General features: G+C 40.9%; 1 protein-coding gene across 1 annotated transcript; it reads right to left on the reverse strand.

The window, feature by feature from the left end:
* Positions 1-22,196: 22,196 nt before the first annotated feature.
* On the reverse strand, positions 22,197-24,004 carry MC4R (melanocortin 4 receptor). Its single transcript, NM_174110.1, has one exon. The coding sequence runs from the start codon at positions 23,789-23,791 to the stop codon at positions 22,793-22,795; it is 999 nt and encodes a 332-aa protein (NP_776535.1). The 5' UTR covers positions 23,792-24,004; the 3' UTR covers positions 22,197-22,792.
* Between the last annotated feature and the right edge of the window lie 1,826 nt (positions 24,005-25,830).

Below are 25,830 nucleotides of genomic sequence, written 5' to 3' on the forward strand. Positions count from 1 at the left end.
ATGAAGGCATATTCTTTGGATCTCGCGACACTAAACATTATAAATCACACTCTCAGTGATGCTACTGATGAGGACAATGCTGTTGCTCCTCTGGGTCCTATCCTGTGGTGTCTTTGATTACTTCACATTTGTTTGTTTTCCTTGACTTGGAAGAACCAACATACAATTCTGTTACTGAATAGAAGTGGAATCAATTATCATATAAATTCAATGTCTGAGTCTTAGAATCATAATCACCACTGAAAACAGATATTCGTGCTGTCCTGTCTCGTGTGTAACACACTTTTGTTTTTTACTAAGTTCGGTTCAGTTCAGTCGCTCAGTCGTGTCCGACTCTTTGCAACCCCATGAATCGCAGCACGCCAGGCCTCCCTGCCCATCACCATTTCCCGGAGTTCACTCAGACTCACGTCCATCCAGTCAGTGATGCCATCCAGCCATCTCATCCTCTGTCGTCTCCTTCTCCTCCTGCCCTCAATCCCTCCCAGCATCAGAGTCTTTTCCAATAAGTCAACTCTTCGCATGAGGTGGCCAAAGTACTGGAGTTTTAGCTTTAGCATCATTCCCTCCAAAGAACACCCAGGACTGATCTCCTTCAGAATGGACTGGTTGGATCTGCTTGCAGTCCAAGGGACTCTCAAGAGTCTTCTCCAACACCACAGTTCAAAAGCGTCAATTCTTTGGCACTCAGCTTTCTTCACAGTCCAACTCTCACATCCATACATGACCACTGGAAAAACCATAGCCTTGACTAGATGGACCTTTGTTGGCAAAGTAATGTCTCTGCTTTTCAATATGCTGTCTAGTTTGGTCATAATTTTTCTTCCAAGGAGTAAGCGTCTTTTAATTTCATGGCTGCAGTCACCATCTGCAGTGATTTTGGAGCCCAAAAAATAAAGTCTGACACTGTTTCCACTGTTTCCCCATCTATTTCCCATGAAGTGATTGGACCAGATGCCATGATCTTCGTTTTCTGAATGTTGAGCTTTAAGCCAACTTTTTCACTATCCTCTTTCACTTTCATCAAGAGGCTTTTTAGTTCTTCTTCACTTTCTGCCATAAGGGTGGTGTCATCTGCATATCTGAAGTTATTGTTATTTCTCCTGGCAATCTTGATTCCAGCTTGTGCTTCTTCCAGCCCAGTGTTTCTCATGATGTACTCTGCATAGAAGTTAAATAAGCAGGGTGACAATATACAGCCTTGACGTACTCCTTTTCCTATTTGGAACCAGTCTGTTGTTCCATGTCCAGTTCTAACTGTTGCTTCCTGATCTGCATATAGGTTTCTCAAGAGGCAGGTCAGGTGGTCTGGTATTCCCATCTCTTTGAGAATTTTCCACAGTTTATTGTGATCCACACAGTCAAAGGCTTTGGCATAGTAGCAACTTTTATATTTCAGTAAATTAACTCAAAATGTAAACTATTGCTCAAAAGGTATTTTGACCAATATGTATGCAAGCTAAGATGGCTTAATTTTTTTCTCCAGCAGAGGGGGCATATAAGACAATGTCTGTAAAGAAAAATACCATAACAAAATTTTTCAAAGGGCATGCACATTTGAACCACCATTTTAATCAAATGAATGCATAATCAGTAAGCAATGTGCTGACATAAGTAGAGAGGCACAAAATAGCCTTAGGGCACTAGCCAAGAGTCTTGAATTCTAGGTGCTCCTACAAGGTTAAAGTATCAGATTCAGTATAGTAACTTTCCCTAAACTGACTTTATTGTGGATTGAATGTTTGTGAGGAATAAATTGTTGTTGTTCATAAATTACGTAGCTTTTGGTGTTTTGTTATAGTGTCCTGAGCTGACTAAGGCAGCTCATAATTTGGTAACCACTGGCAATGGAGGAACCAATTTTTAAGTCTCCAGAAGTTTTTGTTGGTAGGATGGACTCTCCAACATATAAAATATAATAACATCTTTGTATTGTTTGTGGGACTCTAGGTAAATTCAAATTTGTACTGCCAAGGCTTATCCCATACCTGATAGAAGGATTCTGGATTTATAGGTAGAAAATTACCTTTGAGTGCTTCACTATAACCAAAGGTAGAGTGAGCAAACACTGGCTTTTATTTAACTAGGGTCTCAGAGCATTTGTATCCCTATACCTTACTCAACAGAACTATGGACATAATATTCTCTTCTAAAAGAACACATTGAGAAGACCCTCAATACTTACACATGCAAATTTAGGTAAATCCAACAAGCATTAATTATATAAAAGCCAAGAAAAGTCAAAATTAAATAATAGGACCTGGGGATTTCAAGGACTTCTACAGAATTTTAGTTCACTGATTTTCATTTTCCTTGGAAACTACCTTTTTATCAACCTCAACCTCAGAACTCTGTGAGTACAAAATTTGTTTTTCTTCACTTTTATCTCATCACTGCTTTTCCAAGTTCATCTTAAGCCAAAGATTCTAGTTTGGCCTCTTGGGCTTAGCCCTTGGAGGTGCTAGCAGGAAAGAGCAATTTTGAAAGTTTAAAGAGCTTAAAACCCAGTGCTCAGAATTTTCAAGAAAAAGTCAGTCATCGCAACAGACCTTGGGTTGTTTGACTACCACACATGATGGATTTTCCAGGGTAGTTCCAATTTCGAGACTGTACTTTGTAGCTTAAAACTTCTTCCCTCTGTTTCCCTGTTTCCTTTGTTAGGGCTATGCTGTCAAAGCCTGATAAAGGTATTGTTAAAACAATTTTAGTGGTTAGCCCTGATAACGTTTTTCTGATGACAAGAGTTTTGCTAGAACCCAGAGCCTAAGAACTTTTCAGCAATTTGTTTCCTTTCAGATGCCAGAGCATTCCAGTTTGACACATTTAGGCTTGAATGAAAGTTCAGTTGGTTACAATTATAGAATTCATTTTTTCTTTGACTTCCTAAAGTTTAGATTTCTAAATCTGCCCCTAATCTCTTTGAAGAAAAAATGAGAAAGTCCAGTATTATAGACTTGATAAAAAGAAAGTAGATAAATGATTTGTCAGTGTACTTAAAGCTGGAAAAGATCTTAGGAATTCCAGTTCAAGCTCATAAAGTGAATTTGTTTTCTCACTTATAAGTGGTTTATCATAAATAAAATAAAAAATGAATGAAATAACTACATTTTCGGGGTAGGTAGTGCTTTGACCGACATAGTTTATTTTAGTGATCAAAAATGGAATGTGCACTCCTAAAACATGACCTCAGCTGGGTTGAGACAAAATGTGAAGTGAAAAGCAAACATCATGTTTTAAAGATCGTTTCATTATTTGTGAAAGCTGCATCAGGAAAAAGAGTATAGAAAAAATAGGATATGGCTTTCAACTAGAGTACATATATTTGAATGGCTTTTATCACTCTGACTGAATAAGAATTTCTAAAGCTTCTGTCATCTGTGCTTAAAATACTAAAAAGAATTATAAACATAAAATGTTAACTCTCTTCTCATTCTATTTAGGATATCACAGAATGAGAAGAGACCCATCCAGTAACACTGAGTCAGAACACAGTTCCAATAGATTTGCCTCTGCAGTATTAGCATCAACTTTCAGGCACTGATTCTTAATTCTCTCCTATGACTGTACAAAATCCATTTATCACTCCCACCACTTGCATACTTTTTGTTTTTTCATTCTGCTTTGTCCCAGGAGTCTGTCATCATCCTTAACCTGGAATGCCTTTTGGTTGGGTAGGTCATCCCTTAAAATGCTCTTATTCAAACCTGCATCTCACTTTCCTTTCAAAGCAGTGTTTTCTTTCCTTCCTTCCTTCCCTCCCTCTCCCTCTCTTATTCTCCTTTTCTCTCTTTCTTTCTGAGCTGTGAGTAAGCTAGATATTAGAAAATTGTTCTTATTAAATTAATTTTAAAATGAAATGTGAATGACACATCATTTACTTAGCTGTTCTCTCTTCAAAAGGTTTATCTCCAATAAAATATAATTATAAACAGAATTTTGGGTAGAAGGAAAGCTTGGATGGAGGCCTTTAAGTGACACTGCTTAGTTTTCAGCTAATATTTGGCATTGACACTGAGAGCACCAAGTCACGTTGGCAATCTTCAGAAAGCGCCGTCCTTACTTCCCCGTCTCCTCACGGCTGCCTTAGCCTTTCTCAGATGCTAATTAAAGCGGAAGAGCCTACGTAAGAGCTGTCCAGAGGAAAATAAGTATGACTTGGAACTTTATTCTCTTTTTCAGCCTTGTTTACTTGGGAATAAATATACCGTATAAGTAAGACACTCTCTGCTGTAACCAACAGGACTTTCTTTGGTTAAAAGAAAAGTCCCGACTACTAAAAAGTCCTGACTGCTAACGCTTATTAAGTGATGAACATACTATCTGACACCAAAGAATTGATGAGTGCCGAAGAACTGATGCTTTTGAACTGTGGTGTTGGAGAATTCTCTTGAGAGTCGCTTGGACTGCAAGGAGATCCAACCAGTCCATCCTAAAGGAAATCAGTCCTGAGTGTTCATTGGAAGGACTGATGCTGAAGCTGAAGCTCCAATGGTTTGGCCACCTGCTGCAAAGAGCTGACTCATTTGAAAAGACCCTGATGCTGGGAAAGACTGAGGGCAGGAGGAGAAGGGTTTGGATGGCATCACTGACTCGGTGCACTTGAGTGTGAGCAGCTCCGGGAGATGGTGAAGGACAGGGAAGCCTGGCGTGCTGCCGTCCACGGGCTTCCAAAGAGTCTGACATGACTGAGTGACTGAACAAGGGAACAGCAACATTATCTCACAGAATTGTTGTTATATAATTAGGGTGATAGTAATAGGTATTCTTTATTGAGTTCATGTTGTATGTCAGAGAGTATTCTAAGTACTTTACATATTCGGACTCATTCTTGATAAGATTACGGCAAGCATGATCATTTTCTCCGTTTTACAAGGAGAGCAGTGGGTTGTTCAGCCTCCAGACAAGTCAGTTCTGTGGACCAGGGGTGTCACCAGGACCTGTTTCTTTCCGTCTCTAGGATCTGTCATCTTTAAGGTGTCAGTGGTTTCTCACTGACTAACCCAGTTATTGCAAAGTGAGTCTAACTGTTCAAGGCATTATGTTCAGACAAAAATATATCAACAGTAAAATGAAGGACCCTTGTGACTTTGTGCCTGTCATTTTAATAGTGAGGAGGTTCCTGTTCATCAGGACAGGATCACTTGTCTCTATTAGTCTTTGATGAGAGAATGCAATTTCTGTAACTTGCTTAGACCGATATTTTGGAATGAAATGGATGTTGGGGAATGAATTACTATGATAACCGTATAATCTTCCATTGTAAGCTCTCAGGATAAGATTTCCAAATAGTGGGAAATCACTGTGGGAAAGGCAGAAATCTACAACCTCTTGGGTATGAATTCAGAATATTTAGAGAACTTCAAGGCTACTTTCAGCAAATTTTGATTTCATTTTACCTTGAGGCTCTTACTAAACTTAGTTTTGTTTAACAATTGCTATGTGTAAGGGTTTATTTGAACTGCATTCTGTTAATTGTGTAATTGCCGTGCAACATACATATTGTGTGCATTATAAAAGCTTAGATCACATTGTGTTGACATCAAGTATATGTTGCACTACACTAAACCCAGTTAACAGTCTGCTGCTCCCATAGCTTAGTCATCTTCCTGTGACAAAAATTTAGAAGTGCTGTAATGAGGAATCTTCATTTCGGTGTACAGCAGTTAGTGGATCATTTGAAATTTCAGAGTGTGTGATTCATGAAGATGAATAAAGATGCAACTTGCACCAAATTCAATATACAGACATTTTTACAACACAGTTCAAACTCAGAAAACCTGAATTCTGTAATACTAGCTTTTCCCTTGGAGTTAGAACATTCAAATCTATGTGTGGTAGAAAAGAAAATTAGACTGAATACAGTTGAATTCCAACTGCCTTTAAATTAAACCAATGACCTCATTTGAAACTTCATGGGAAAAATTATAGAACTTTCTTGGACTTCCTACAATGAAGAGAAGTCTGGGCAGGTACTGTGCCTGTGAAACACTGAAGCAACCTGTTCTCTCCAGGAATAGCAGCCCAGTGGTACTATCACACTTTAATTTCCCCAAGATGCTGACCATATTTTCTTATTATCTTCAAGTGTTTCCTTTCCTATAGTTTTTATTCCTCCGGGCAAAATACATTTTGTAAGTTGGTTCCCAGTGTTCTGTCTTCAGTTCCTAAAGCTCCTATATTAAAAAAAATGTTTTTGAGAGTGGTAATGAATAGGGAAAGAATTTGGCCAACTGAATAAAAATTTGGATTTATTAAGACCATTGGTCACAAGTTCAAAGGAAGAGATAAATAACTGCCTCCAAGGAGACAGAAACGCATAGACTTCTGCCCCAGGGCCGTTATTAAGGTAATCAGGCTTCATGACTTCTGGTCCTGTATGGCTGTGTCCATTTTCAGGTTTGGAGAAGGCAATGGCACCCCACTCCAGTACTCTTGCCTGGAGAATCCCATGGGTGGAGGAGCCTGGTGGGCTGCAGTCCATGGGGCCGCTAGGAGTCGGACACGACTGAGCGACTTCACTTTCACTTTTCACTTTCATGCATTGGAGGAGGAAATGGCAACCCACTCCGGTGTTCTTGCCTGGAGAATCCCAGGGACGGGGGAGCCTGGTGGGCTGCCGTCTATGGGGTCGCACAGAGTCAGACACGACTGAAGCGACTCAGCAGCAGCAGCAGCAGCGTTTTCAGTTTCCGGGAGAGAAAATCTAATGTGTCTGACCTACAGCAGCCATGCCCATCTCCAGGCTTAGTAGGGGTAGTCAGTAGCAGTACTAAATGGCTGTCAAGGAAATCTAATGTGTGGCATTTTATCATCAACCGCCCTGGGACACCACTTTTTGTTACAGCGTCTTCTTCCTTTTTTTCTTCTCTCCTTTTCCTCTTTGCTTTTCTTCTTCCTTCATTCACTTTTCGTAACTCCTCAGTCCCTTCTTTCTTATCTTGACTTCTATGCTGATATCCCTCTCTACGTTTTCAAACTATTAGAGCATGTGATGGCATAAACTTTTCATTAGCTTGGAAATAACTTCAAAAATCCCAGCTATAGTCCCAGGACCCAGAATTATGGTCCTGGCTGATTTTAGCTCAGTGAGACCCTGAGCACAGACTTGAGCCACAGTGTGCCCTGACCTCCAGCATGGTATGATAGAAATGAGTGTGGATTGTTTTACTGTTGTTGTTGGAGGATAATTGCTTTACAATGGTGTGTTAGTTTCTGCTGTTCAGCAACATGAATACGCCAATATGAGCACATGTACACATATATCCCCTCCCTCTTGAACCTCCCTTCCCCCATCCCACCCCTCTAGTCATCACTGCAGAAGGAAATGGCGACACGCCCCAGTCTTCCTTTTCCATACAGCAGCTCCCCACTAGCCGTCTGCTTTACAAGTGGTAGTGGGTACGTCAGTGTGCCCCACCCTCTCCTCTCCCACCTCTGCCCACAAGTCTGCCGTCTACCTTTGCGTCTCTGTCTGTGCCCTGCAAATACATTCATCGGTGCCATTTTTCTGGATTCTGTGTATATGTGTTAATATATCATATTTGCTTTTCTGTCTTTGAATGCATGTGGTTTTAAGTCACTAAAATTTTGGTAATGCATTTGCAGCGATAAAAAACAAATACATGCCCTTGAACTCTGGTTTGTTTTTCCTCTGAAGGGGGATTTGTTGATTTTCTTGCTCTTACCTTTGTTTACTGTTTCCTTGGTTACTACCCTGATGGTTACTGTACCCTTCTATCTACTTATTGTGGACTGGGTATATTTCTCTTTCTCTAGCTTCTCAAGATGGAGACTTAGATTAAAGCTTTTCTTCCCATCTGTTATCAAGACTCTTTTATTTGGTTTTCAATTACTTGGAATTAAAGTCATCCTAGGACTTCCCTGGTGGCTCAGATGGTAAAGAATCCACCTGAAATATAGGAGATGTGGGTTCAATCCCTGTGTTGGGAAGATTTCTTGGAGAAGGAAATGGCAGCCCACTCCAGTGTTCTTGCCTGGAGAGTCCCAGGGACGGGGGAGCCTGGTGGGCTGCCGTCTATGGGGTCCCACACAGTCGGACACGACTGAAGCGACTTAGCAGCAGCAGGGCTTCCCTGGTGGCTCAGATGGTAAAGAATCCGCCTGAAATATAGGAGATGTGGGTTCAATCCCTGTGTTGGGAAGATTTCTTGGAGAAGGGAATGGCAACCCACTTCAGTATTCTTGCCTGGAGAATCCCATGGAGAGAGGAGCCTGGCGGGCTACAGTCCACGGGGTTGCAAAGAGGCGGACACGACTGGGTCCCTAACACTTTCTTTTCAAAGGCGCGCTAATGGATAGACGCCAGTGGCGCAGCTTCCCAGTTTCCAGTGTGTGTGCGATTCGTGTGGACACCTTGTTAAAACGCAGATTCTGACTCAGTTTGACGTGGGACCTGAGATTCTGTTTTCTAACAAGCTCTCAGGAGATTCTGGTAATGTTGACTTGAGCACTAAGCTTTGAAAGTCAAGGGTCTCGAAGTAGAAAAATCTACCAACAGCAAAAGGCAGAATTGCTTGTGTCAGAAGATAACTAGCTATACAAAATTATATGAATCATCTTTTGATTTTTCATGACATAATTATTTTCTAGCTATTTCTATTTGTTTTTTTAAACTAGAATTTTAATGCATTAACTTAGCTTTACATTCAAAATATATTTTGAAAATTCACTGGACTGACTTTTATACCTGTGTTCTGGGTGGCCAGGAGCCCTAGAGCTCAATTTCTTTCTCTCTTATCATGCTTGGCTCAGAAGACTAAAAAGGAAACCCCAGGGCCCATAGGCCCTACTGCTAAGAATAAACTGTTATGTGGGGTAGAAATGAACAGTTGTCTCTTCTCTTCTTCTGTTATGATAAGAGCGTTTAACGTGAAATTTACCCTCCTAACAAATTTTAAGTGCATAGTACATCATTGTTAACTAGACACCCAATAGCGTATAGCAGTTATTAATGAATACCATAAGTTATCCTTATTTAATGGCCAAAAATCACTAATGAGCATGAAAAAGTGCTTGGACAAGTGGAGAAGTAGGACCTCAGAGGGACATTCCCTAATCTTATTACTGCGTGATTAAAAACATGAGAGCTGACGTTCAGTGTTTGTTGCAATGCTGTACCCATAAGGGAAAACTGAAATTTAAAGGAACTGAGCAAAGGAGGTTGAAATGCATAAAACTCCTGGATTCACTCTTGAGAGTACTTGTGTATGCAGGAGATGTTATAGCAAATGTGCAAATATTCCTTAAATGTTCCCCAAGCTGCCATTTCCCTGTTCTCACTAATACTATCCTAATATCTTTGGGGAATTCACCCACTTATCGTGGATTGGTGCTGCTTGGTGGAAGCCAATGGACACACCCCATGAGCCTGGCTGCACTGAGTCATTTAGAGATGATTCCAGAGGATGAATCCTACTGCCTGGGCAGGAGCCACCTCTTCTTTCTCCCACAATACGGTGTGAGAAGGAGGGCTCTGCAACAATGGCAGCCAGTTTTGGGGTTATGAATGGAGACCTTAGAGCCTCTTGAAGACCGCTGTAGCAGAGACCGTGGATGGAGCTCACTGTGTAGAAAGGAGATGAGAGAAACGGAGAGAAATTGAGTCCTAAACATATTACCTGAATTTCTGGAAAAAGTCTCACCAGAAACCATTCTTGTTTGTAAAATTTTAAAATAAGTGAGCAATAAATTGTCTTCATTTTAAAACAGTTTAAGGTTGTAATTCCCATTTATCATTGTTGTTGTTCAGTCGCTCAGTCGTGTCTGACTCTTTGCAACCCCATGGACTGCAACATGCCAGGCTTCCCTGTCTACAGGATTTTCCAGGCAAGAATACTGGAGTGGGTTGCCATTTCCTTCTCCAGGGGATCTTCCTGATCCAGAAATTGAACCCAAGTTTCCTGCATTGCAGGCAGATTCTTTACCATATGAGCCACTAGGGAATCCCATTGTAGTCTTAAATGATAAGAATTGTTACAGTAGGTAAACTGTAAGAGGAGATAATGCATCTAACTCTGTATTGCCAAATTTTTGCATTTTTTCATGGAATAAGTTAGATAAAAAATCTCAAGAAGAATCTAATGATAAAATTTCCCAGAGAATATTACGGGTGGCCTGGGTTAACAGGAAGGAGACCGGCTAGAAAAGATCTGAACTTTATAAGAGAAGAATGACTTGGGATAAAAAGATGTGAAGGGATGAAGACATCCAAGGGAGAGACGGCTGTAACAGAAGGCACCTCATGGCAGGAGCAACATCGGCCAGCACGCTCACCCATCGTTCTTTGTCAACTGAGGATCTTTAAATCTTCAGGATGCTGACTTTGCCTATTTATCATTTTAAAACATTAAAGAAATAAAATTTGCCAGGCATGGAGTTGGTACCAACTTATTGGAGTGTGCTGGATGAAGATTTTCTCTGGTTATTGGATGAAGGCAAGATCCTACAGAATTACAACACACTCATAAAATAATCCAGGTCCTTCATGGCAAAGATCTTTAAATACTATTTCACAACATGATGTGACTTACTTTCAGAAAGTGCTACGAAAGTTTGGCCTCCTAGGGAAGGACTGGGATATTGAATCATCTCTTGGGGCAGGGAATTGTCTCCTGCTGCCATAAAAATGTTTTCCCCCTTTTCATGACGTACTGGGAACTATGAATACAGAACAGTTTTCAAAAAGTAAAGTTTCACAGGCATCTAGCTATCCTTTCCTGTATGATACATATTTTACCTGAATACAATGGGAAAGGAATATTGTTGGCAAGTACCCTAGTGTTTCTAAACAAATAGCCCTTGTTTCAGTCAGTTCAGCTCAGTCGCCCAGTCGAGTCTGACTCTGTGACCCCATGGACTGCAGCACGCCAGGCCTCCCTGTCCATCACCAACTCTTGGAGTTCACCCAAACTCATGTCCATCAAGTTGGTGATGCCATCCAACCATCTCATCCTCCATCGCCCCCTTCTCCTCCTGCCTTCGATCTTTCCCAGCATCAGGGTCTTTTCCAATGAGCCCTTGTTTAGAAAGGACCATTTTTATTGTCTATGTTTCTGTGAAAAACCAAGAAACAAACAAACTAAATGAGAGGAGAAACATGTCCCAGTGAGTTTATACTATCTTTGCAAAGGAGAGGAAAAAAGGAACGAAAAGCCTGGCACGGCGATGGCCAGGAATAGCCTGCGAGACCCTTCTGTAGGTTGAGGGAACCCCACACTGATCTACCTTGCTCTCTGAAGCCCAGAATGACTGGGTAATTGGAGGATGTGGCCATTAGACCAAGAATAGCGCTGGTCATTGACATCATATCTGTAAACCCAATAAGCAAGCCTCGTGTGCCACATTCTGTCTTTTGTTGCTCTGAAGTTTCCATCCCCTTGTGGTTAGAATCATCAAATTAAGATCCGGCATCGCCCATTTCCTCCATCCTTAGGTTAAATTGATCCTGAGAGTCTTGATTCGTAAAGTTCCTTGACATTTTCAATTAATTTTTCCACTATGGTGCTTCCTGCCAAGTGATATGTGCCCTTCTATTCATTTTCTGACCACTCACTGATAGTTGTGACTTGTTTCAAAAAATGACAGACTGCTGTGAAGAGTCTATATTGAAGTTTTTCTGGCTAATTGATCATTCTTCCTCTTAATGAGTCACTTTTTAAAAAATGGAAGCTGCCTGGTTTATAAATCCCCAGTTGGCACTTTCTCCCAGACCTGCGATATCAATGAACCACCTCTGCTAACTAGGCTTCTTAGGAACTTCCTCCTCGTAACCTGTTTACTCTTGTTTTGAAGGTAACAACAAAACATTTCAGTGTATCCATGAATAGCAGGATAAGTGTAATGGTTAACAACCCCATTTTGGGAAATTACTGACTTAAATGAAATAAACTCGTCTCAACTGGCCCATTTTCCACACCTCTGGACACCAATTTGTGTATGTGTATTTAGTAGTATAGGGATTTCCTTGGTGACTCAGCTGTAAAGAATCTGCTTGCCAATGCAGCAAATGTGGGTTCCATCCCAGGTCGAGAAGATCCTCTGGACAAGGAAATGGCACTCTAGTTATCTTGCCTGGAGAACCCCATGGACAGAGGAGCCTGGCAGGCTACAGTCCATGGGGTCACAAAAGTGTCAGACACGAGTTAAGGGAATAAACAACAGCATTTAATGGTGTACTTTAGAATTTTCTGTACACTTTCTTTCATATTTTCCTTTAAAGATGAAGTCTTCCTTAATATTCAGTGTTTAACTTAATTTCAGTCTCTCTGAATTTAATTAACTTCCTTTTATCTAAAGTAATTACATGAAGGTGAGATTGTATTTTCAAATGTTTACAATAAAATGCGTTATGTATTTAGCAAGATATCTAAATACAAAATGTAGCAACATTATGCAGGACCAGTTACCAAAGTGTCAAAATGAATAAATCAAGCAAAAACAAGCAGCCTGGTGACATCAGCTGAGGCTGTCTCTGTGCTAATAGAGGAAGAGATGGGAAGTGAAGACGCCCATCAGTGTTTGTTGGGTGTGGTTATGTGTTGAGCCTTCTGCTTTCATTCTAGGGGTGAATTTTAGTAAAAGGGCAGTTAAGCCAGGATCTTATCTCAGTGCTATCTTCTGTCATGCTTGGCCACGTGTGTTTGTGTGTGTATGTGTGTGTGTGTGTGTGTGTGCATGCGTGCTGACATACCCTTCCTTTGTCTCGTGCATTTCTTGCAGTCGCATTTGTTCTTACCAATGCCTGAGAGGGCTGAGCCTCCCTTTCCTGCTGCAGAAAATACAGAGCAGCAGGCGATTTCCGCAGCCTCTGTAGGGTCCTGAAATTTACTCTCCCTGGCAGCTGGGCTCAGCTCTCCGGTTTGTTAAGTAGGCTGGCCGTCCTGAGTGACAGAGACGTTCACTCCAGCCAGGAATGATGGACTCGTCCTCAGGGATATTAGCTCTGCACAGAAAAGGGTGAGTCTGCCCAGATCTTACTAAAGTCGCTGACCCCAGATGGGCGCTCAGCTGGTCACTTTCCCTCTGAGGTAAGGGAGGTGTTGGCATTTCAAATTCTCCTCCTGAAGATTGGGAATGTACAGTTCTGAAGTAGAGCTCTTCACAGTTACTTCTTGGAGTAACTAGGGAAAAAAAATAACTCAGAAGAAAAGGCAACCATTTACGGAAAATCACGAGAAAATGATTTAGCCGTACTGCTGAGGATTTTCGGTAAATATTCAGTGTTTTCAGCCTGTTAGTCTGTATTGGTTCTTTGCCCCTGCGTAGGATCTTCCTTGACTGAAGCAAGTCCATTTTGAGGAAACTGTCCCTTGATTTCGTGTGCCCTGCTCTCTTCCGTGCAGCTTGTTCACAGAAGAGTGTGTGCTGTCTCCACACCGCTTGCTCTCTCATTCTGCTTCTGTGTCTCCATGTGAGAAGAAAAATATCTGGTATCTGCTTCAGTATTTTACTGGAAATTCGCTTGTCCTCTCATGTCTTCTATTTTTTCATCTTGTCGTCAAAACCTACGTCATCTTTGCAATTCTATTCTCAAATGAAATACACTAGATTTCCAGTTAAAAACATTTCTGAACAGCGTTTCATGTCTTCCTTTACTGAAATGAGGGACAAATTGTCCCTTGAGCGCCCTCCTCCCTTGGCTTCAGCTGTATCTCCTTTTGTACTTTTTCTTTTACCCCTGTCGTTATGATTTCGTGACCTATTCCGTGTTAACTAACCCCTTAAGCGGGCTTCCCTGGTGGCTCAGATGGTAAAGACTGTGCCTGCAAAACAGAAGACCCAGGTTTTGTCCCTGGGTTGGGAAGATCCTCTGGAGAAGGAAAAGGCAACCCACACCAGTATTCTTACCTGGGAAATCCCACAGATACAGAGGAGCCTGGAGGGCTGCAGTCCAGGGGGTCGCAGAGGGTCGGACACAGCCAAGCACAAACAGGAAGCATGCAACCCCTTAAATACTGCTAGGATAGTAACAGGGCATCCAGTCTTAGCTCTTTTCCTACTATTTTTATATATTCCTTAATTTTTTCATCAAATATCTACTGAGCTCTTTTTATAGATGTGCTCCAGGATATGTACTAGGGGAAGTTACTGGATATATTTTAATGATAAGGCCAATAATATATCCTGATGGATCCAAAAGGGGGTGTAAGACAAAGGGAAATTAATTAGTGGTGACTCCAGAGATTTTGGTCTGATCAAGTGGAGGGACCCAGTTGTCATCATCTGATGTTGGCGAAGCAGTGAAAGGAGACATCTTAGGTAGACAAACGAGGGGCTCAAAATGGATTGTAAGTTTAGGATCTGCTGTGGTTTGTGTTGTGCTCCCCAGGTGGCTCAGAGATAAAGAATCTGCCTGCCAATGCAGGAGATGGGGGTTCAATTCCAGGATTGGGAAGATCCCCTGGAGTAGGAAATGGCAACCCTCTCCAGTATTCTTGCCTGTGAAATCCCATGGACAGAGGAACCTGGTAGGTTACAGTCCATGAGGTCTCAAAGAGTCAGACATGACCAGTGACAGAGCAGGCATGCATGCAAAATTCATATGGTGGAGTCCTGACGTGGAGGTATTTAGAGATGGATCTTTGGGAGGTAAATAAGTCATGAAAGCAGAGCTCCCATGATGGGATTAGTGTCCTTATAAAGAGAGAAGAGGGCTAGTTCTTTCTCTCTCTTCCATGTGATGATACAGGTAGAAAGAAGCCATCGGCAGCCAAGAAGGATGTTCTCGGCAGGAACTGAACTGGCTGGCACTGTTATGTTGGACTTCTCAGCCTCCAGAAGCGTGAAAAATGAGTGTCTGTTGTCCAAGCCCCCCAGTCTATGGTGGTTTATTAGAGCAGGCTCAGCTAAGACAGAATTTGTTTCAGAAAGCCAGGCGTAGATGTTCAGAAGATAGTTGAAGTGATCTAAATTGAATAGTGATCTAAATAGATAGACTTCAGAATAGTCATTCACTGTTCAATGCTTTGAGACTGGTTGAAATGACCAAAGAGAAGAGAACAGTACTAAATACTAAGTTACGGAGGGTTCTGCTTTTAGGAGTTTGGGGTAAAAAGGAGGAATCTGCAGAAGAGACTGAGAAGATACTTTTGAGGTAGGAGGAAAACCAAGGGTTTTGCTGACCTGTGAGCCAAATACAGTAGGGAAGAGGAAGTTATCTACAAGTTAAAGTTTGTGTTGGTCTAAATAAAATCAGGAAAAAAAAAAAAAAAACACAACCCTGATCATTGGGCTTAATCATTAGAAGCATCTTGGTTATGTTAGTAAGAACAGGTTTAGTGCAAGTGTTGTGCAGGAAGGCTCCACCAGAACGAGGTTAGGAGACAACGGGAGGAAGGGATTGCAGGAGGCAAGACATTGAGGAATCGCTCACGTCCTCATCTCCCACCATCTCCACCTGCTCATGATTTCACGTTTATATGCATATCCTTCGGTGGAATATTACCCAGCCATAAAAAGAACGAGATAATGCCATTTGCAGTAACATGTATGGGCCTAGAGATCATCATACTAAGTGAAATAACCTAGAGAAGACAGACATCATGTTGTATCACTTACATGTGGAATCTAAAAAATGGTAAACAAACTTATTCCGTAGCCGGCCAGGCTCCTCTGTCTATGGGGATTCTCCAGGTAAGAATAACTGGCATGGGTTGCCATGCCCTCCTCCAGAGAATGTTCCCAACCCAGGGGTCGAACCCAGGTCTCCTGCATTGCAGGTGGATCCTTTACCATCTGAGCCACCAGGGAAGCCCATTTGAGAAAATAGAGCTAGACCTACAGACATAGAAAATAAATTTGTGATTACCAACGCAGAAAAACTTGGGGGAGGGAGGGATAAGTTAGGAGTTTGGAGTAACAGGTACACACTGCTGTATATAAACTAGATAAGCAACAAAGACCTACTGTATAGCACAGGGAACAATATTCCCTATCTTGTAATAATCTATAATGGAAAAAAAAATCTGAAAAAAAAATCTGTTTTACTGAATCACTTTGTGGTACACCTGAAACCAGGACAACATTATAAATCAACTATACTTCAGCTTAAAAAGTTTATATGTATTTCCCAGACTTCTCTGAGCCTGGTTTTTATGTAGGTTTCTCAAAAAAAGCCCACCAAACCCAAATAAATCAATCATGTCCTTGTCTTCCTATTTTGTTCAACAAGAATTGTAAATCCACGAGTCAGCTTTCTTTCCATTTTGCTCCTTTGTACGTACGGACAGGCCATTCACTTGTGTCAGCCTTCACGTACCTGAAGTTTTTTCAAAATCCCACTTGTTTCATTTAATCTTGGAAGTAAAAGCACAATGTGACTGAACTTTTGAGTTTCTGTTCCCATGAGAGTGATGAAATGATGAAAACGTACAGAGAGTAAAAAGAAGTCAGACCTGTGTCAGTGAACACTTTTGTTTCAGCCACGTGGAGTTTTAGGTGAAAATATATTGATGTAGAACATCGAGATGTGACAGCTTAGAGGGGAAGATTAGAGGTCGGGCAGAGGCGGAAAATGCAGAGGTTTTCTTTGTGATATTGGCAGTAATTAGCTAACAGCTATGGCTGGTAGGTGGGCTTCCCTGGGGGCTCAGTGTTAAAGAATCCACCTGCAATGCGGGAGATGCAGATTTGATCGCTGGGTCAGGAAGATCCCCTGGAGTAGGAAAGGGCAACCAATATTCTTAGAAGAGCCTGGTGGGCTCCATGGGGGTGGCAAGAGAGTCAGACATGACTTAGTGACTAGACAACGACAACAACATAGCTGGTAGGTACAAATCATGACCGGAGCATAATTTTCAATATATGTAAACAACAATCACAAAAGCAATTGCTCTCGAGCCTTCTTGCTTTCTTCCTGGTAGAACGAAATCCCCAGGATGCTATGAGATTCATAGAAAACCCACATGTGTTGTTTTTTAATGGGGTCATTTTGAAACTTCAACATTACAAATAAAATGTATTTTAAATTAAGGAGTTAAACTTTTCACAGATAAAATTTTAGCCTAAGTGTTTTCTTTTCCCTCAAGTGGAATTATGACCAAATTTGTTGTTTTATGACCAAATTTATTGTTTTATTTTCCCTTTTAAATTTCATTCAATGTTGGTTTAAATTTAAAAGTGAAATTTCTAACTCCGTTTAGAATGTTAGGTTTAGAAATCAGATCATAATAGTGTCGTTAGCAGCTGAGCCCCATACAAAACCTCACTGAATAGCTCACTGATTGAGTTGCTGAAATCTTCCCTTTGGCTCTATTTGAGGGGCTTCCAGGTGTCTCTTGTCAGTGAAAACACAGTTAATAATAGTACATTCTGATTACTAACTTCATTAACCCAGGACCCAATTCAACCATGACGATCATAGATCAAAGCTCTTCTCTTTTTCTCCTCCCTGAAGTGGCAGCATTCAATTGTGCTAGAAATTCTTTATTTGAATTATACAAATATAGTTTTATATGTTCCCTCTCAGTAGGCACATTACAAAGTAAATGCATTGTATTCATTTAATTTTCTTAAAATATTGAAAATTTAGAAAATATTATGTCATTTATTTCTAAGTTTGAAGCATACGGGAAGCCCTTATAAAGTATACATTAAATCATTATTCAACACAAGAATTAGAATAGCACTGAAGCCATTGAAAAAACGTGCATCTTCCTGCCCAAATCCACCCACTAGCTGCCTTGAATTATTTTAGAGTGTTCAAAATTTCTTTATACCTAAAATAATAAACACAGAGATGTATTTTTATTTGCTTCACTTGAGAAATGAATAAATGAAATGATGAAAGCAGATTTGAATGGATTCTTGCCTCTCCATGCTAGGGCAATGAGGCTAGCCAAGTGAATATCATAATTTAATTTCTACGGTTTAAGCTCTGATAAACTTTTAAGCTCAGTTTGAATAACGGATACCTATAGTGACAAGCTCTTTAGTGCCAGATCATTTTAATAGATTATGTATTTGTCATTAACTATTAGATGGGGCTTCCCAGGGGATGCTAGTGATAAAGAACCCCCCTGCCAATACAGGAGACGTAAGAGATGACAGAGACACAGGTTTGATCCCTGGGTCTCCGGATCCCCTGGAGGAGGGCGTGGCAACCCACTCCAGTATTCTCTCTCGGAGAATCCCATGGACAGAGGAGCCTGGCAGGCTACAGTCCATAGGGTCGCAGAGAGTTGGAAACGACTGAAGCGTCTTAGCACCCACAAATGTGATAAGACGATGGACATTATCTTCATTTCACTGTTTAGATTATAGATGCTCAGGAAACTTGCTCAAAGTTCTGGAGCTGGTAAGTCAAATTTGAACCCAGTGTTCCCCTAGTCCAAATGCTGTGTGCTCTTTTTATTTGCAAGCATATGCTTGGATCAATACATGATAAACTAATAACTGAGCATCAAGATGTGACTATATTAAAAAAAAGATGTGACTATAACTTAATCACTTATGATTCTTTTCAAAGGGTTTACATTTAATATCAACAATATCAATTTAGATAATGTTATTCTGCTAACACAAATTGATGGCATAAAGTTTAGTCAATTAGTCTTTGAAGAAATGGGCTGATTGGTTATTTCATGTTTAGAATATTATCTTTCTATTTAGCCTTTTCCAGTATTGAATGTGGCCCTACAAATTTTAAAACAATTAGTACTATTAAGGATAAAAAATTAACTTTTTAAAATACAGGTATGCCTGTGTATTCTCTATGTTTAAATATACCCATTTATACCCTCTGAATTCTGTCAAATTCAAGAAAACTATAAAATTTAAAATAAATTAAAAAAAATTATTTGGCTGCATTGGGTCTTAGTTTCAGCATGTGGGATCTAGTTCCCTGACTAGGAATCGAACCTGGGCTCCCTGAATTAGGTGCATGGAATCTTAACCACTGGACCACCAGGGAAGTTCCTCAAAGATAGTTTAAGAAAACATATAATTAAGCCCAAGGCATATGTGTATTTTCTAATAATGCTGAGAGAGAGCAAAACTGATAAGTCTTCATTCTTCCATGAGTTTGTTCGTATACTTGGTATTCCTAAAAGTACTAATAATCACTATTTTTGAGTGCCTATGTTGTGTTGAGCTTTAATCTTTGATCTTATAATTGTCTTTTCTCCTTTGAAAAGACAGGTATTATTTTGCACATTAACAATGAGAAAGCTAATCCAACACAATCTCACAGCTAAAAAGTGATGTAACCATAATTCAGCCATAGGTTATGTGATTGAGGAAACTGTCCTTGTCTACAAAAGGAGGCTTGTAAAATCTGATGCAGGAAAATCCAGAGTCAGGAACTGCCTCTTAAGTTTTGATGCTGCCAATGATTTCACATGTGAGGTCAGACAGTCTCTCTGAGTCTTAGAGGGTTAGATGAGATGCTATCTAATATCTGTTCTGGCTCAAAACTAACTTCTCATATCTACTCTTGCTCCACAAATCACTGGTGATTTGCCGATTACACTGCCATCAACACCTTTTTGTTGGAGCTTACGTGTACTTCTAAAAACTAATAATTAGAATATGTTCATCGTGGCAAATTTACACAATAGCAACACCCTCAGTGAAGAAAGTAAACAAGCTCCTTCATATGATCGCCCAAGAATAATGAGTACCGATTGTTCCTGAGTTACTGGAAGTAATATGCAGGAGGTATATAAGTATATTGGTGGTGCTTTAGATGGTTGGTATCATAGTAAATATTCCTCTTTGTGTGTTCCATGGAGGAGCCTGGTAGGCTGCAGTCCATGGGGTCCCGAAGAGTCGGACACGACTGAGCGACTTCCCTTTGCCTTGTAACACAAAACAGAAGTCGGTACTTATTTACAAGTTATTAAATAATTCTTCAAAAATGTTTTAGTGATTTCAGAATATTTAGTTCGGGCCACAAAGGCTTTTTCTGAAGTAGGTGATCACTGTTTGCAGCCCAGAGTTGTGGAAGGTGCCTGCCAGGGGAACAAAAGGGCGAGACACAAAGCTCGTTCACGCAGGTATGGCAATTGTTATCTGACTTCTTAAATCAATGTTTTGCAAATCACTTCTATCACCAATGAAAAATTATTTCTAATAGGATTTATACTTCATTGAATTTTCTGGTGAAAATTTCAATAAGGGTATCTGACGCTGCTCACCAGTTACATTTGGAATATATACTCCCGACCAGCATTTGGTAAATGCTAACTAACCCCCCTTAGCAAAATATTAAAGGATCAACACATACATCACAGTATTTATACTGAAGCTTTTTAAAGGTTCATTCCTGCTCCTTGGTATAAAATAAAGACTTATGTCCACACACAAGTGTTTGTAGCACTTTATTCATAATTGCCAAAATCTGGAAGCATCCAAGATGTTCTTCAGCAGGCAGACAGATAAACTATGTGACATTCATGCAGCGAAATGCTATTCAACACCAAAAAGAAATCAGCTGCAAACCATAGAAACATCTGAAGGAACCTTAAATGCATAGTATCAAGTTAAAGAAGCCAGTCTGAAGGTTATATAGTGCATGGTTCCAACTACAGGACGTTGTGGAAAAGGCGGAACTATTGCAACAGTAAAATGGTCCCTGGTAGCCTGGGGGTTGGAGGGAAAGAGGGGGGCATAGGTGGAACACAGGGGATTCTTCAGGCAGTGAGACAGATGCCAATGACACTGTCTGCCAAAGCACATGGAATGCACAATACTGCAGAATGAACCCCAATGTAAACTATGGACTTTGGGTGATAATGATGTATCCCTCTGGGAGAGTCTCGGTTTTACTGGAGAAAGAAGTAACATCATAGAGGAATGTTTGGAGAACAGGAAGAAATGAGAAAGGCATAGTCTTAGCACTTAAAGAAACAGACGCCTGATACCAGGCCCTGGGCACATAAGGGAGGGGGGCCGGGCACACGGCTCTTGACTAACACTCCCCCCATCCCTGTAAACTGCTCCAGGAGGAAGTGTGGGAGTCAAGGTGCGGGAGGCTGATTTGCTGTCAGTGGCAGAAGTGGGCTGGTCCTCAATGGCCCAGGCAGCATCTGCAATGACCCTGGCTGGAGAAACAGGGTGGACTGGAAGAACAGCCCCCACAGAAGGTGGGGGGCTTCTAGCTGTCTTCCGAGTCTCCAGTTACTGGGGTTCCTCACAATCACATGAAAGCATGGACAGGAAGAGTAGCAAAGACAGAAACACCTACCGTGTCCTGCCACAATGTGGGCTTCTCTTTAAATATAATTTAAAGCCTCACACATGTTTATGTCAAAATAGAGGCATTGCAGTGAATCAGGCTTCAGTATCACCTTTCATGTGTAAGCTTTAATCTTACTATTAAATTTTAAAGTAGTGTTTCCTCGTCAGTACTGACAGTGCTTCTCAGGACTTGCTGTCAATATGCAAAACATCTAGAAATTTGAATTAAGCAGTACCTTGTCATGTTCTCTCTGCCCATGAGCATCTGAGGAGACTATAAAGTAAATCAAAAGGTAATTCACTGGTAAAGTTCTCAAAATACGTGCAAATTGGAAAGTACAGATTTTATTGTTCAGTAGACAAATCTGTGGCATTATTTTGGAGCAAAGCAAGTATTTCTCTCTAAAATATAGTTGTGGAAGGCTAGTTTATGTCATGATGTCCTCTGGGGTTCAGATCATGCTTTTTTCCCTATTTATAACATTCTAGCACCAAGAGCTCCCTTCTTTTAGATTTTTACAAATACTGCCTAACATCCTTATGCTATAGATTTAGTCTTCAAAGCTAAAATCCTTTCTAATGAGTACTGAAAGTCCAGTTCAAAAAATAAGTAATAGGGAAATAGTAAGTCACTTGCATGTGGAAAATGAAAGAACTCAGCAGGAATTGTGTAGTTCTTTAGGGAGCAGAAGCCAGATCTCAGTGGGGCATCACCTGTTCTAGACATTTCAGCAGATTCTGGGGCCCTGGTTAAAGGGGCAGGAAGACATTGTTCTCTGTCTTTATTAGGGGCAGTTGTACACAGTTTGATATCAGGAAGTTTAGCTTGCCTTGTTAACTTAGATTTCCCAAAACACTTGCATCCTCATAGCTGCTGTTTTTTTTTTCTTTTTTTAATCCCAAATTGCCTGTGAGAAATATCAGACTCTTTGCTTGAACAAATTAATCTCTCTGTCTCTGAGAAACACACATAGTTTTCTGACTCAAAATATCCACCCTCCTTTTTTTTTTTTTTAAGTAACTGTTTTTCTCCCAATACAAGCTTCATTTCAACTTCTGCACAGGAAGAATGAATGAGAAAGTCTTATTAAATTACCTGAAATTTCAGCTTGTTTTTTATGATTAAGCAATATGTTCTCAATATTTCTCCCCTAAATGCTAGAATCAAATTTTTACACTTCAGTGTTGTAAAGTATAACATAAAAAAACCACTTATGAGGATATACTTAATGAAGCTGTGATTTCCATGTTACAAAAGCAAGCAAAGTGTCACATCCTTGTAAATAACAAGAAGGAAACACTGTTAAACTCCTCATAAGGACTTTTTTTCTTCTTTTTTTATAAATGCATAGTGCCTATAACCTGTGATGTGGATTCACATTTTACAGCCAGAAAGTAGCATGACATTAAAAATACACCAAGACTGGGCACTGTTTCACATCAGAAAAAAATCACAAACTTCAACTGATACAATAGAAATTTTCACTCCATGCCCTACACAGAAGAAAAAGCTGTGGCTGATACAGACTGTTCAGGTTGTACATATGAGAAGGAGAAAGTCTCTTAAGCTTGTGTTTAGCATCGCGTTTGTCCCCATTTAATATCTGCTAGACAAATCACAGAGGCCACCTAGAGGAGAGCAACAAATGATCTCTTTGAAGGTTTTCCTCAGTTCTTGGCTCCGCAGGGCATAAATCAGAGGGTCAATGATGGAATTGCACATGATGAGGATGAGGTACAGGTTAAAGTGAGACATGAAACACACACAGTATGGGTTCTGGGGACAAGAGATGTAGAATATCAGGTGCAGGAAGAAGGGGGCCCAGCAGACAACAAAGACCCCGATCAGTATGGTCAGGGTAATCGCCCCCTTCATGTTGGCGCCCTGGCGGATGGTGCCGCTACCTGGCAGGACCGCGATCCTCTTAATGTGGAGTCTGGCCATGAGGAACATGTGGACATAGAGAGACGCCATGAGAGCCAGCATGGTGAAGAACACGGTGATGAGGCAGATGATAACAGCACTGCTGTCTGAGTAAATGATGAACAAGACGCCCGACACCGTGCAGGCTGCCCAGATGGCGCTGATGGTGATCGCCACCCGCTTCACCGTCATGATGTTATGGTACTGGAGCGCATAGAAGATAGTGAAGTACCTGTCCACCGCGATCGACAGCAAGCTGCAGATGGAGGCAAGCAAGGAGCTACAGATCACCGAGTCAATGACATTGTCAATATCCACCGTGAAGCTCTGCGCGTCCGTGTCCGTGCTGTTCAGCAGGGTGATGACAATGGTTTCCGACCCGTTGGAAACGCTCACCAACATGTCAGCCACAGCCAGGCTGCAGATGAAAAAGTACATGGGTGAGTGCAGATTCTTGTTCTTGGCTATGGCCACGATCACCAGAATATTCTCCAACAAGCTGATGACCCCCAGAGTCACAAACACCTCGGGAGAGACAAAGAGCTGCTCATAGCACCCCCCGTCCGAGTAGCCTTTTGCCAGGGACTCACTGACATTGGTGGGCATTCCGTGGGCGCTGCGGTTCCAGGAGTGGAGAGAGGTGTGCATCCCAAGGGGCTGGGTAGAGTTCATTTTGGATTCAGGTCCCCTCTGGACTGACTGAACCTCCTGGATCTGGCAGCCTCAGCACCTTTCTCCAGTCTTGACTTGCCCCAAACGAAAGTTAGGCGGCGGAGAGTGGCATGCCTGCTGTGAATAAATGTCCCATGCTCCGGAGCTGGAAAGGAAGTTTTCAGTCTCTTTCAAGTGTGGCTCTGGTCAGCATCACTTGGAAATCTTAGGCTGCAAGATGCTTCTTCTCCGTCGAGCCTGCCGCTTGCTCTTTTGTTCTCACTTCCACTTCAACTTTAGTCGGAGGCATGCAGGTCTTTGCAGAATAATTTGCCTGGTGGCTGCGCTACGGCTGCGAGCCGGCTCTATGTGCGCATGCTCTCATCAGCTGCCTCGAAGAGGTACCGGCTCCCAACCTGAAGCTTTGCTTTGAGTGTCAGACGCTGCTGCTGATTTTTATGGTGTGTGAGGGAAAAAAAAAAAAAAAATGCTCAGAGTGACTCCTCCTCTGCTTCCTTCTGACCAATCCGAGTCCAGTGGGGTCTGTGAGACACCGCGATGGTCCAGAGACACAAACTGCAGGTAATCCCAATTCAGAGGCAGAAGCCTGTGGAGTCAGGCAGCCAGCAGGATGTGAGAGACTAAATTTCCCCCTTCAAGTTCTCAAGGAAAGCAACTTGGTTCCCCGAGGACATTCTCTGAGATCACAACAAGCCATCCTGAGGCACCCAGGTTTATCCTGCTTGAAGGAGGGGGGTGTGTGTGTGTTCCTGAATTAGATGCACTGCCTTTTTTGCACAGGGAACTCTCCTTAATGCTCTATGGTAACCAAAACGGGAAGGAAATACGAAAAAGAGGGGTATATGTATACATATGTCTGATTTGCTTGGCTGCACAGCAAAAAAAAAAAAAACACCACACACAACATTGTAAAAAACAAACAAACAAACAAAAACCTGACTCCAATAAAAATGAAAAAAAAAAAAAAAGAGAAGAGATACACTGCCTTTTTGACCAGGACATTGAATTTCTTTACCCTCTCAATTTCTTTGAATTGAGAAGAAAGGCAGTCACGCTTCGGTTTGAGACAGCTGACACCCGGAATGTTTAACGATGCAGGCAACTGTGCTGTGGATGCAGGGACTAGACAGGCAGTCGCCGTTTATACCAGGGCTCAGGAGGAGCTCGTTTCTTATGCACTAAGATCAGCTATTTCTCCATTGCAGAATTTCTTTTTCTCATAGCTGGAAAAGTTTTATTTTCATTTATGACATTTAAAAACCATGTAGTATTAATGTAAACAATGATTACTTTGAACTCAGAAAGAAAAAGATCAATAGCCAGGCAACATTCAGGATTTTTTTTTTTTTTTTGGCCTCTGAATATATTTATTTATTTATTTATTCTTTGCCTATTCAGAAATACATTTTTAAACTACTCATTTTTTTTTTTTAGTTTTTTTTCCTAAAAATTAGAAAAAAAAACATTCAGGATTTTTAAGCATTATTAAGGTGTAATTGAAATATAAAACTTACACATATTTAAGGTATACATTTTAATGAGCTTAGACTCATTAAAATGAGCATGTATCTCCATGATACATCACAGTCAAGGTACTCAGCATATTCATCACCTCCAAAAATTTCCTTGTATTCTTCTGTGTTTTCTTTTTCTGTGTGTGATAGCACTTAATGTGAGCTCTACATAATACATTTTAAAGTGCACAATTTTGTACTACTAACTATAAGCATTGTGTTGTACAGCAGATCTCTAAAATTTGTTCGTCTTACATAACTGAAAGTTTATACCCTTTGGGCAGCAATTCCTTGGCAGTGGTCTTGGCAATGATTTCTCAGAATTTACAGCCAAATTATAGGCAACAAAACCAAAAAGAGACAAGTGGGATTGCATCAAACTGAAAAGTTCCTGAGCAGCAAAGGAAATAATCAACGGCACGAAAAGATGATCTATAAAATGGGGGAAAATATTTGCAAACCATCTATCTGATTTGGGGTTAATATACAAACTATGTAACTGAATAGCACAAAAGCTAAATACCC

This window comes from Bos taurus, chromosome 24 (assembly GCF_002263795.3).
Source record: "Bos taurus isolate L1 Dominette 01449 registration number 42190680 breed Hereford chromosome 24, ARS-UCD2.0, whole genome shotgun sequence".
Classification (NCBI taxonomy): Eukaryota; Metazoa; Chordata; class Mammalia; order Artiodactyla; family Bovidae; genus Bos; species Bos taurus.